General features: G+C 50.0%; 1 protein-coding gene across 2 annotated transcripts in view; it reads right to left on the bottom strand.

Moving 5' to 3' along the window:
- Window positions 1-201: 201 nt before the first annotated feature.
- SPARC (secreted protein acidic and cysteine rich) overlaps window positions 202-11020 on the bottom strand; it is a 22863-nt gene continuing 12044 nt past the window's right edge. For both annotated transcript variants that reach the window (XM_023515450.1, XM_012808210.2), the window contains exons 4-10: window positions 10477-10564; window positions 8636-8757; window positions 6105-6225; window positions 4242-4375; window positions 3461-3609; window positions 1800-1948; window positions 202-1309 (exon numbers count right to left, since the gene is read on the bottom strand). In XM_023515450.1, the coding sequence (XP_023371218.1) occupies window positions 1281-1309; window positions 1800-1948; window positions 3461-3609; window positions 4242-4375; window positions 6105-6225; window positions 8636-8757; window positions 10477-10564 (792 nt within the window). In that variant the 3' untranslated portion in view covers window positions 202-1280. The remainder of the gene's footprint in view (window positions 1310-1799; window positions 1949-3460; window positions 3610-4241; window positions 4376-6104; window positions 6226-8635; window positions 8758-10476; window positions 10565-11020) is intronic.

The raw sequence follows: 11020 nt of genomic DNA, 5'->3' as shown, positions 1-11020 counted from the left end.
TCATTAAAACAGCTCAATTAGGGTTTAAAGGAACCATAAGTTCCTTGTGTATAAAAAAGTCTCTGTGTGTTCAGGTGTGAATACAAAAGCGTGATCGTGTGCTCGGAAGGGTTTGCATCCGGGCAGACACGCACGCCATACATCTGTGTGTCAGAGTAATAAGGTGGTCAAGACGAAGACACATGCAAAATCACCCGGGAAGGCAGTTTCTAAGTCATTACTTTTTATTTTGAAAGATTTGTCAAACTCTTCCCATCACGGTGAAGGTTTGTATGATTAATAAGAAGCAGCTTTTTCATGAAATGCTTGGAGGTGAACAAGTTCTCAGCCTGTGAGATCCGACCATCTCATTGACTTGGAAGTTTCTCTTGATTAATAAAAGAAAAAAGGAGGGGGAGATACAAGGAGGAACAGGCTAGAAACCTTATGAAAACCATCCAAATGTGGGAGGAAAAAACAACCGAGTCCACTTTTACTGTGTTACAACTTTCTCCATCTCATCCTTGATTTTGGCCTTCTGGCTAAAACAGCCTCTCAGTCCCCGAAGCCCCCTGAGAAGAAGCCCAAATCTTCAAAAGACAGGAGAGAAGCCCTGTAAGATGTGCTGACCCACCCACCCCAGAGAACCGACAGTCCACGGTCCCAAAGGGAACAAACTGCCTAATGTGATGAGAAACCGAGAGGTGAAGGAGGAAATGGTGAGGAAGTGGGTTTATGTGAGAACTGATCGGCTTCTGTAACACAGCCCCAGAGTCTTTCTCTTAGTCACAGCCCCAGACAAACCAGGTGCGGTTGGTGGGTTCTGCAGGGCTCCTTCCCTCCACTGATCCTCTAGCCCCAGAAACATCCTTGCCAACATCATGTGTCCGTTACTTCCCTTTGCCCTCCTCCCGGCCACCTGGGGGAGACCCTCAGGTGGTCCATACCCTGAAATAAAATTAACATGAAGTCTGGCTTGGCGAGCATTAGTCTCAAACAGAATAATAGAGAGAAAATCTGAAGATGCAATGTGTGCTTAAGGCAGACGGGAGCAAATGGCAAGAGAAAAATGGGACTATTAAAGAGTGAGCAAAAGATCTGGATAGTCAGGTTACAGCTAAGAATGTCAAGACTTGGGTTAGAATTTCCATTTTTAGCACCGTTAATGTATTCATTTATATCTATGTTAGCACCTTGTCCCCAGGCGAACAACAAACCATCCAAACATTTTAAACATTGGGGGAAACAGGAAGGGGAAGGGCCGAGAGAGAGAATCGGGTACTGTGGAAGGAGGCAGGGGTTCAGATCACGAGATCCTTGTCGATATCCTCTGCAAAATAAGAAAAGAGAGCCGAGTTTAAATTGAGGCCCTGCGTCTATGAAGATGCACTTCCCAAGGAGTAGTGGATTCCCACCCACCCCAGGGCAGAGGGCCGAGGGACTGGCCCCAGGTCAGCCAGGAAGTGACCGAGGCTCAATGGCCTCCCAGCCTCTGGCCTGTCCCTGTCTCTTACACATGCTGCCAAGTTACACTTCCTGCTTCCTCTCTGCATGCCTGCCAATTCCCAAAATAGCATTTGGCACAGAGTCAGGGCTAATGCTTGAGGAAGGGAAAGAGAAAAAGACAGTCAAGTGGACAGAGAAGGGTCAGGAAGATGCCCGAGAGTGAGGCCCATCCAGACAGGAAGAGCAGACTGGAGTCCATGAGCCACAGAGAGCAGGCACGGGCAGAGAGGACAGACACACAGAGGAGGGGCGACAGCCCCCCACCCTGGGAGCAGCGCTCGGCCTGGCTCCATGACCTCTGCTCAGACACTCACTCTCCTTGATGCCGAAGCAGCCGGCCCACTCCTCCAGGGCAATGTACTTGTCATTGTCCAGGTCACAGGTCTCGAAAAAGCGGGTGGTGCAGTGCTCCATGGGGATGAGGGGAGCACGCAGTGGGGCCAGCTCGGTGTGAGACAGGTACCTGCAGGGGAAGAGGCAGTGGATGACCTGAGGTGGGGAAAGCCCCACAGTCAGCCTGGGAGGCAGGGGTGGAGTTAGCCTGCACCCCCAGCACAGAGAAGGGTGTTTATAACAGGACAGGAAGTCAGGATCCTAGGCCTACCCCCAGCTCTGCCACTGAGTGGCTATGGGACTCACAGCACAGCAATGCCCCAACCCTGTTTATCCCTTCATCAAAGAGAAAGAGGAGTTGGTTGTAAGGACCTTTCCAGCTCTGAGGTCTTGGGGACTCAATAACAGAGGTCTTTTGGTGCATTTAATTATTTCCTAATTGGCTAAGAATTAGAGGCACAGAAACTTAAAGTCAAACTATTTAGCACTCTGCTACTGGTATCCCCTCACCCTGGCTGGAGCACTTTCCAAGATGCTCAGTCCCTACGGCCCCATCTGGAAATTTCCCCCAACGTTGCAGTGGGATCCAGCTTCTCCGTCTGAGCTCTAGATGTTCCCCTGGACATTTCCCTCCTGGCCACAGTGAGTGACTCAGTTGGATCCCAGCCATGCAAGAGCCTGGGAGAGAAGCAGCCAGGAGCTTCCCAGAGCTCAGGAGACCCCAGCTGACAGGGTGGGCAGCCTCCAAGCACATGGGTTGGACACAGAGTGAGGGGTGAGCATCCCAGTGAGATCCCCTTAGCATGTGAGTAGGGAACTCCTCTTTGTCCCCTCTGTGTGATGCTCTGCTTCTCACAATCAGTGGAAAAAGTTTAAAAAGGCTCCAAGAAGGGCAAGACTGGGACTGAGCAGGGATACTTACACCCATCACCATCACCACAAGAGAAGTTCAGCAGGTGGTGACAGGGGTAATAACACAGTGCAAGGTCCACAGGGCAAGGACCATGTCAGCTTTGATTCTGTTCAGTCCCCTGCCTAGAATAGTGCTGGGCACATAAAGAACACTGAGCAAGCATTTGTTAACTGACCAAGCACCTGCCTGATTTGCAGTGCAGGCACATGGCACTTCATAACTCCGTTGGACAAGGGACATGGGCCTTCAAATGAGGGGCTTGCAATGTGGATGGGTTGACTTTGAATTTTTTAGGAAATGTCCAGGGGCAGTTGGGCCTTGTTAGAACTAGGCCCTGGGATGGGGCTTAGATACTGCCTGGTGGCCGCTTTTCTCCTAGATGATCTGCTGAAGGACAGTGAACAGAGAGTGGCTGCTCTCACCCCGACCCCTGCCACCCCTGGAGCCTGGCACTGCTTCCTCACTCAGTCTCCCTCACTATTGGGTACCCGAGCCTCAGCACATGCAGGTTAAGGAGGTGTCTTCCGTTCCCAGTGACTTCCACCTCTGGCATCGAGAGAGTATCTTCTCTTCCTCCCAGGTCTGCATCCTTTCTCTGGATGCCTGTTCCTTCTGCCCCAACCCTCAGGCAAGCCGTGGACCAGGGCAGGAAGCAGCAGAGGCTGCAAAGAGGCTTTCTGGCCGTAGCTAGTGCACCTGCCAGCCTTGCTCACAGCTCTGGGGCCTTACCCATCAATGGGGTGCTGGTCCAGCTGGCCGAACTGCCAGTGCACAGGGAAGATGTACATGTTGTAGTTCTTCTCGAAGTCCCGGGCCAGCAGCTCCACGGGGTGGTCTCCGGCCTCCAGGCGCTTCTCATTCTCATGGATCTTCTTCACCTGGTGTGTAACAAAAGGTCCAGGGAGATGGTTTGGGCCCCTCCCCTCTGACAGAAGGCCAGAGCAGGCAGAGACCAGCCAGACCAAAGTTCACAATGAGGAGAGGAAGTGGCATGGCAGACACCAGCATCCCACTCACAGCAGTGGAGGCCTGGGGTGATCCCAAATGGTTCTGCACAGAGCTGGCCACACCAAGCCACCAGTGGGGGTGTTAAAATGAGGCTTTCTTGGGCCTCCTTTTGTAGAGATACTGTTTAAGTAGGCCTGAGGTGGGCTGAGGAATCTGCATTTTACCAGCATGTTGGAGTACTCAGTAGGCTCATGAAAATTTAAGATCCAGACTCAGAAAGAAAAAGGAATAGGGCTGTGGTGTCACCTTTCCTTAACCCTGGGCTACACAGAATTAGCAGGTCTCCTTACTGTCAGACTGACTTCTCAGATCCTTTAAGATGTAAATGTGCTCCAGAGGCAGCTAGGAGGAGCAGGTGCCCTGTACCAGGGGCAGAGGCACTCTCCAGGTGATGTCAGCTTATAGCTGGGGACCTAGTCCTAGGAATGGGATGGGATCAGCCAACATGGGGCCAGCAGGGCCAGGCAGACACCCCGGGACAGGATGGAAAGAGACCACTTACTCGCAGCTTCTGCTTCTCGGTCAGAAGGTTGTTGTCCTCATCCCTCTCATACAGGGTGACCAGGACATTCTTGAGCCAGTCCCGCATGCGCAGGGGGAATTCAGTCAGCTCAGAGTCCAGGCAGGGGGGGATGTCTAGGGTCCCAAACACAAGGTGGTCAGCACAGACCTGCCTCTCCGTACTGAGGGCTGACATGCTGCCTGGGCCCTCTGCCCACACCACCTCCATCAGTGACCTAGGCACAGTGGTGTGCCCTCTCTGGGCCAATTTCTTCCCAGGACAATCAGCAAAGGAAACTGTATATGGATAAGAAGGCTCTGAAAATGGAAAGTGCCAAGGCATGTCCGCTGCTTCCTCAGCCTCGAGCTCATTGCTGAGGGAAAGAAACGGTTCACCCCAGTGGTTCCTGTACCTTCCTGGGTCCTAGGCCCTGGATGTGACCTTAGCAGAGACTGGACCCACCCTCGTGATGTCAGCCACTAGCAGGTGATTAAAACTGGGAGGCTGAAGAATCACATCTATCCACTGGCCCAGATGGGTAGGGGTGGAAAGTAGAGGAATCAGGAAAATTTAACCACTAGAACTTTCTTAGAGATAATGATCCCCGCTGGTCTTTGGAACTTAGAGCACCATAATGTTACATCTTAAGATTTCATCCAAGTCTACCCCTCTTATAGAATATATTAGAGGTCAATGTGGGGAGAAGGGACTTGTTCAAGGCCACATTGACAAGGTATCATTTAGCATCCAGGCCAGTGTGGTTGCCCAAAGTCTCAACTTTGGACTGTGGAAAGTCTCCTCTGCAGGGGCTACCTTCATCGCTAGCTGGGGCACAGAAGCAAACATCTGTGATGGAAATACTAGGAACTGGGGTGAGTGGGCATCACACATCAAGAGTTGCAGTGGGCAATATGCCTCAGGGAAAGCCAAGCCACTTGGTGGAGTCTCCCTGGAACCCTGGGTCTCATTGCCCCTAGAATTTCCTACCAATATTTCCACACACCTCCATGCCTCCTTCTCTAGTTCTCATTTTACACCCAGGGCCCCATAATTGGGAGAAGGGATGAACCCCAAGGATGACCTGTTTCCCATCCCTCATACACCTTTCTGCACTCGATACACCAGGAGCAGGTGAGTGGCTCTCCTCAGTGCCATCTGATGCCAGAACATGCAAGACACACAATGTGGATTTTATCCCAGAGCGGGAGCAGGTGTGGCGTGGATGTTTTCAGTGACAAGGAGAATGCTGAATGAGGCACCTGGGCCAGCTGAGTCTGCAGCGGGGGTCTCTAACAAAAGCCATATAGCAAACACCCTGGCATCCCTCCCCAAACACTTGACTCTCAGCTTTCTAGAAAAGGGTGGTTATCATGTGTCTTCAGAGGGCAGGTGGGAATGTAATAGAGCAGAAGGCCAAAGATCTGACAGTGCTGAGTGGCAGAGCCCAAAAGAAATGGACAGGCATGCCTCTATTTCAAACCACTCAAATTCAAACATTTTAAAAGGCCTACGTCAGACGTCATTTTTGCTTTACAGTTTTGAAGCAGGAAAGATTTGGGTTAGCCTTATAGAAGAACTTCTTCATAGAGAAATAAAGTGCAGTTGTCTTGGATGCTAGTGAAAAGCTCTGGAAATCTTCCCTGATCTTGAGCTTCCATGAAGTCAATCCTTCCCCAGGAGGAGTCCTGAACTTAGAGTTCAAAGGAATCTGCTCATAGACCACCACGTCATTTTTGAAGGCTCAGAAAGGGAGAGACATCTGCCCCAAATCAGATCACATGGGGTTAGCACAACCATCATCAGTGCCAGTTCAGAAATCTCTCCCTGAGATGGGAGTCTGGAAGGGCCCACAGAGAGACTCACATTTGCAAGGCCCGATGTAGTCAAGGTGGAGCTTGTGGCCCTTCTTGGTGCCCTCCAGGGTACACTTTGTGGCAAAGAAGTGGCAGGAAGAGTCGAAGGTCTTGTTGTCATTGCTGCACACCTGTTGACAAAGCACAAACACCCCTCCATCATTCCCAAAGCCCTTTGCTGGTGTACCACCATCCTTGCCGATTTCAGAGATGGGGGTGCAACGAGTTAGTGGTAGAGCTGGGATGTGAAGCCACTCTCTGGGCTCCCAGGTCATTGTCAGGCTTAGAGCCACCAATAGTCTCTAAGCACAGGGCTTAGATATGGAAAACAAATCTGGAAAAGAGTGAGTTAAAGATGGGGACAGGAAAAAGACAAGAGAGTACAAAGAAAAGTTAACAGAGCAGGCCTGGGATCATTATCCTTAGAAGGGCCTGCTTGTCGGGTCCTTGGCTGGTGTCTGGGAGCTGGTCCGGTAAACAGCTCCCTGGGTAGTTGTAAATCTTTCCCTAACCAATAAGGATGGCTCACTGTACCTAGACTGCTTGCACAAACAATCTGCTCTATGCTGAAATCTGCTTTTCTTCTAGGTGTATGGAATTTTGATATGCGCTAGACAGAGTGTGTCTATGTGACCAGCCCACAATAAGAACTCTGAGTGCTGGGTCTCTAATGAGCCCCTCTGTGCAGAAACGTCATTCACATGTGACTTCATCTTTGTAGCTAGGGTAAGAGTGCCCTTTGTGTGACCCCATGGAAGGCAGAGAGTAAGCGAGTCTCACATGGATCCCTCCAAATTCTGCCTCTCTTTTCCCTTACAGTCTGCTGTATATACTACATTATGTCACACGAATAAATCTTAGCTGTAAGCACAGCTATATGCTGAGTCATTTGAGTCCTCCTAATCAATCTCTGAGCATAAGGGTGGCAAAGCAGAGATGCTGAGGGCCAGTGGGGACAGTGGCAGTAAGTAGCTGCACCAGGAGGAATGTACGTACTTTCTTAGCACCGCTTGGGTTTATCTGTGCAGGGAGGACTGGTGGCACTGGTGACCAGTGAAGGTAAGGGTGAGAAGGAGGCAAAGTTAACAGTGATGCTAAAATCTGGAACTCAGGCCAGGTGCAGTGGCTCACACCTATAATCCCAGTATTCTGGGAGGCCAAGGAGGGAAGATTGCTCAAGCCCAGGAGGTCAAGACCAGCTTGAGTAACGTAGTGAGACCCTACCAATACAAAAAAACTTTTTTAATTAGCTGAGTGTGGTCATTCGCACCTGTTACTCTCAGCTACTCAGGAGGCTGAAGGGGGAGTATTACTTGAGACCAGTTCGAGTCTGCAGTGAGCTATGATCAGGCCACTACACTCCAGTCTGGGCAACAGAGCAAAACAATTGTCTCTTCAATAAATAAATACTTAAAAATAAGATTTGCCTGCCTGTAATTCTAACTCCGGGAGGCTGAAGTGGCCTCATCTCCACTTTCCTGCTGGGATTACTTCTAGCAACAGGGGATTCAGCTCAGGGGTTTGTGATCAGCCTAAGCAAGGCAAGACCCTGTCTCTACTGAAAAGAAGAAAAATGATCAGGGCGCCTATAGTCCCAGCTACTTGGGAGGCTGAGGCATGATGATCACTTGATCCCAAGAGGTTGAGGTTGCTCTGAGCTATGACGCCATAGCACTCAACCCCAGGGTGACAGAGTAAGACTCTGACTCAAAAATAAATAAATAATAAATAAATACATAATAAAAGTAAGATTTGAAACCCAGAGGCAGTGTTGTCTTGGGGAGAGCCTGAAGATGGAGAAGCCAGAAGAGGGGGAGTTGGAGGAAGAATGCTGATCCCAGATTTGTTGCCCTAAGCTAGATGGCCACTAGCACACTGGTTGGCATGAGTGGGTACTCAAAAAATATTTACTTGGATGAATGGATGAATGGATGGATAGATGGGTCCTATTGAGCTAGAATGGACATGTTTGGGAGATAATAATAATAATAATAATAAAAAGTAGCATTTACTGGGTATTTACTATGTACCAGGCATTATTTGACAAATCCCCACAGCAGTCCTGTGAGTTAAGAACTTTTGTTATCCTCTTTAGATGAGAGGAAACTGAGCCTTGGAAAAGATCAGCAGCTTCAACAAGGTCTCACCAATAACAAGTGATGGAGATGAGGTTTGAAGTCAGCCTTCAGTCTGTCCCCAGAACCCACATGTTTGGACTTGATGCTTTGCTCGGCTGCTCTCAAGTTGAGAAAGCCTCTGTCCTTTCTCAGCTCATACTCCCATCTTAGCCACATTCTCTTGGCATAGGGCTTCGAACCTGACAGTGCTGAGTAAATTCTTGTTGGTTTCTGGAGCAATCCCGTGGTAGACAGAGCCTCACCTCTGACTCATCTCCACTTTCCTGCTGGGATTACTTCTAGCAATAGGACTTCTAAGACTAAGCCCGGTAGCAATCCAAGTCCAAGCCAACAGTTTTCTGGGCGGACACTGTGTTCTCAAGGGCCCAATCACCAACCTGTGCCCCCGTCCCTCAGCCCTCACCTTCTCAAACTCGCCGATGGGGGCAGGGCAACTGGTGGGGTCCTGGCACACGCACATGGGGGTGTTGTTCTCATCCAGCTCGCACACCTTGCCGTGCTTGCAGTGGTGGTTCTGGCAGGGGTCTGGCAGGAAGCAAGGACATGGAGTTAGCACCACCCAGGCTGGCGTATCCACCCAACCCTATTGAGGCAGATCTTTGGGCCAATAGTCCTTGGCCGTGGTTCCTTCTCTGTGCTTAGGCAGCTCTGAGTCATCCTCTCTGCTCTTTCACTGGGCCTAGCACTTAGGGAAGCAGTTGGCTCAGTCAGTCTGGGATTAGTGGCTTGGTCTAAGTCAGGCACTTTTTGTGGGGCTTAAGGCTTAGTCTAGGGCTGGACATGATAGCTCATACCTATAATCCTAGCACACTGGGAGGCTGAGGAAGGTGGATTACTGGGGCTCAAAAATTTAAGATCAGCCTGAGCAAGAGTGAGACCTCGTCTCTACTAAAAATAGAAAAACTAGCCAGGTATTGTGACAGGTGCCTGTAGTCCCAGCTACTAGGAAGGCTAAGGCAGGAGGATTGCTTGAGCCCATGAGACTTAGGTTGCTACGAACTATGATGATGCCACAGCTCTCTACTCAGGGTGAAAGAGTTAGACTCTGTCTCAAAAAAAAAATAAAAGTCAGTCTGGGACCCAGAAACTCTAGATGCCATAGTTTCCCTGAGGAATGAAGCACTCATTGTGTTCCAGGCTCACAACAAAGCAACCACAACAAGGCATTTCTGAATTCTAGAACAGACTTTCTAAAATGTCTTGGATAGTCAGCTGTTGTCAAGGAGCCAGGAAGCTGTGACTTGAGTGGCTGTAAAGGGAAGGGGAGAAGAGCCCCAGACCCACACTGGACAATAGAGCCCGGCTGTGTCTGGTAAACACCGGATGAGGTGGGCGTGGAGGAGGGAAGGAACATGACTCAGTAGAGGCCCCTTTGCTCCAACAAAAACTCTGTGCCCAGCTATGTCTAAAGACCATTCCTTATCCTCTCAGGATAAGAGTTCAGTGCAGCCTCTTCCTTATGTTGCTTTATTTCAATCATCCTTTATTGATGCCTTGTCTGCCAGGCACTGGGCCAAGTGCTGTCATGCTTTGTCTCAGAAAACTGTATATTCTTGGGACAAGAGTCTACCATCTTCATCATCCCCCATTGCAGACTAAGGATCGTGAGGCTCAGAGGAACAAATCGAGCTGTTGCGGAGATACCAAGATCCAAACTTTGGTGGGCTTTCTTCCAAAGTTCATGCTCTTAACCCGTTGAGTACAAATGCCTCAGCGATGCAGGCTCCAGCCAGAGGCCCTAGGTCATGTCTCCCCTCTGGCACTAACCCACAGGTGGCATTCTATGAGACGTGTCAGGCCTCATTCCCTCAGGATCTCATTTCTGTGGGATATGTGAAAATCAAATGAGTGTGCACGTTCTTCATCTCTGGTCTCAGATCTGCTCCTATGTAGGGCTTGGGCTGAGACAGAGGCAACAGGATCTCAGTGACCAGATGTGACCAGTGACCTCAGTAGGAATGTGAAATCCAACTTTAGAATCAGGGCAGAGAGCCATTCACAGGAATTTCTCTTCCTGCCACTGACAGCATGGACGGCCTGGCTATAAATTGATCTTGCCGGATCCCAGGAGACTGAGTGCCAGACGGTTTCCCAACCTTTAAGTCAAAGCTGTTTTTCTCCCATAGCCCACTGAAGACCCCACCCTGCATTTCCTTGGGAAGCACCCTCACACAGGCTGCCCCAAGTCCCAGGCCAGGCATTAAGGGCACACTGGATATGCCAAGTCACAGGGAAGCGACCTACTTTCAGTCACCACCTCCTCTTCGGCTTCCTCAGCACCTTCATCAAATTCTCCTACTTCCACCTGAACAGGGTTGGCTCCCACAGGTACCTGGGAGGGAGGGAGACTTATGAGTCCAATGGTCACCACCCCTGCCTGAGACCCAGAAGAAAAAGGTGAGGAGCAGACAGGAACTTGTCTGAAGCTTCAGGTGTCCACAAGGGGATCATAACAGACAAGCTGGAAAGGTGGGCTGGGCGCAGGCCCAGAGAGCACAGATGCTGGGACTGGGACTTTAGATTCAATCTTTCAGACCCACTATGTTTTATAATGCCCTGGAATTCTGTTGAGATGACTCAGAGGACACCAGGGCTGTCAAGGCAAGAGGAAGTGCCAAGCTCTCCTCTCCTGACGGCCACACCTGAGCAGCTCCCTTTCATCTGTTTTACCTATGGGGAGACCATGGGTGATCACATGTCATCAAACATGTCCCACAGTTTAAAAAAATCAAAATCCTTGATGATGATGACGATGATCCGCCAAGGATGTCTGAAGTCAAAAAAAAAA

This window comes from Otolemur garnettii, unplaced genomic scaffold (assembly GCF_000181295.1).
Source record: "Otolemur garnettii isolate 467f Iridium unplaced genomic scaffold, OtoGar3 scaffold00003, whole genome shotgun sequence".
Classification (NCBI taxonomy): Eukaryota; Metazoa; Chordata; class Mammalia; order Primates; family Galagidae; genus Otolemur; species Otolemur garnettii.
The sequence above is the reverse complement of the archived record's forward strand: the minus strand, read 5'-3'. Positions and strand labels throughout refer to the sequence as shown.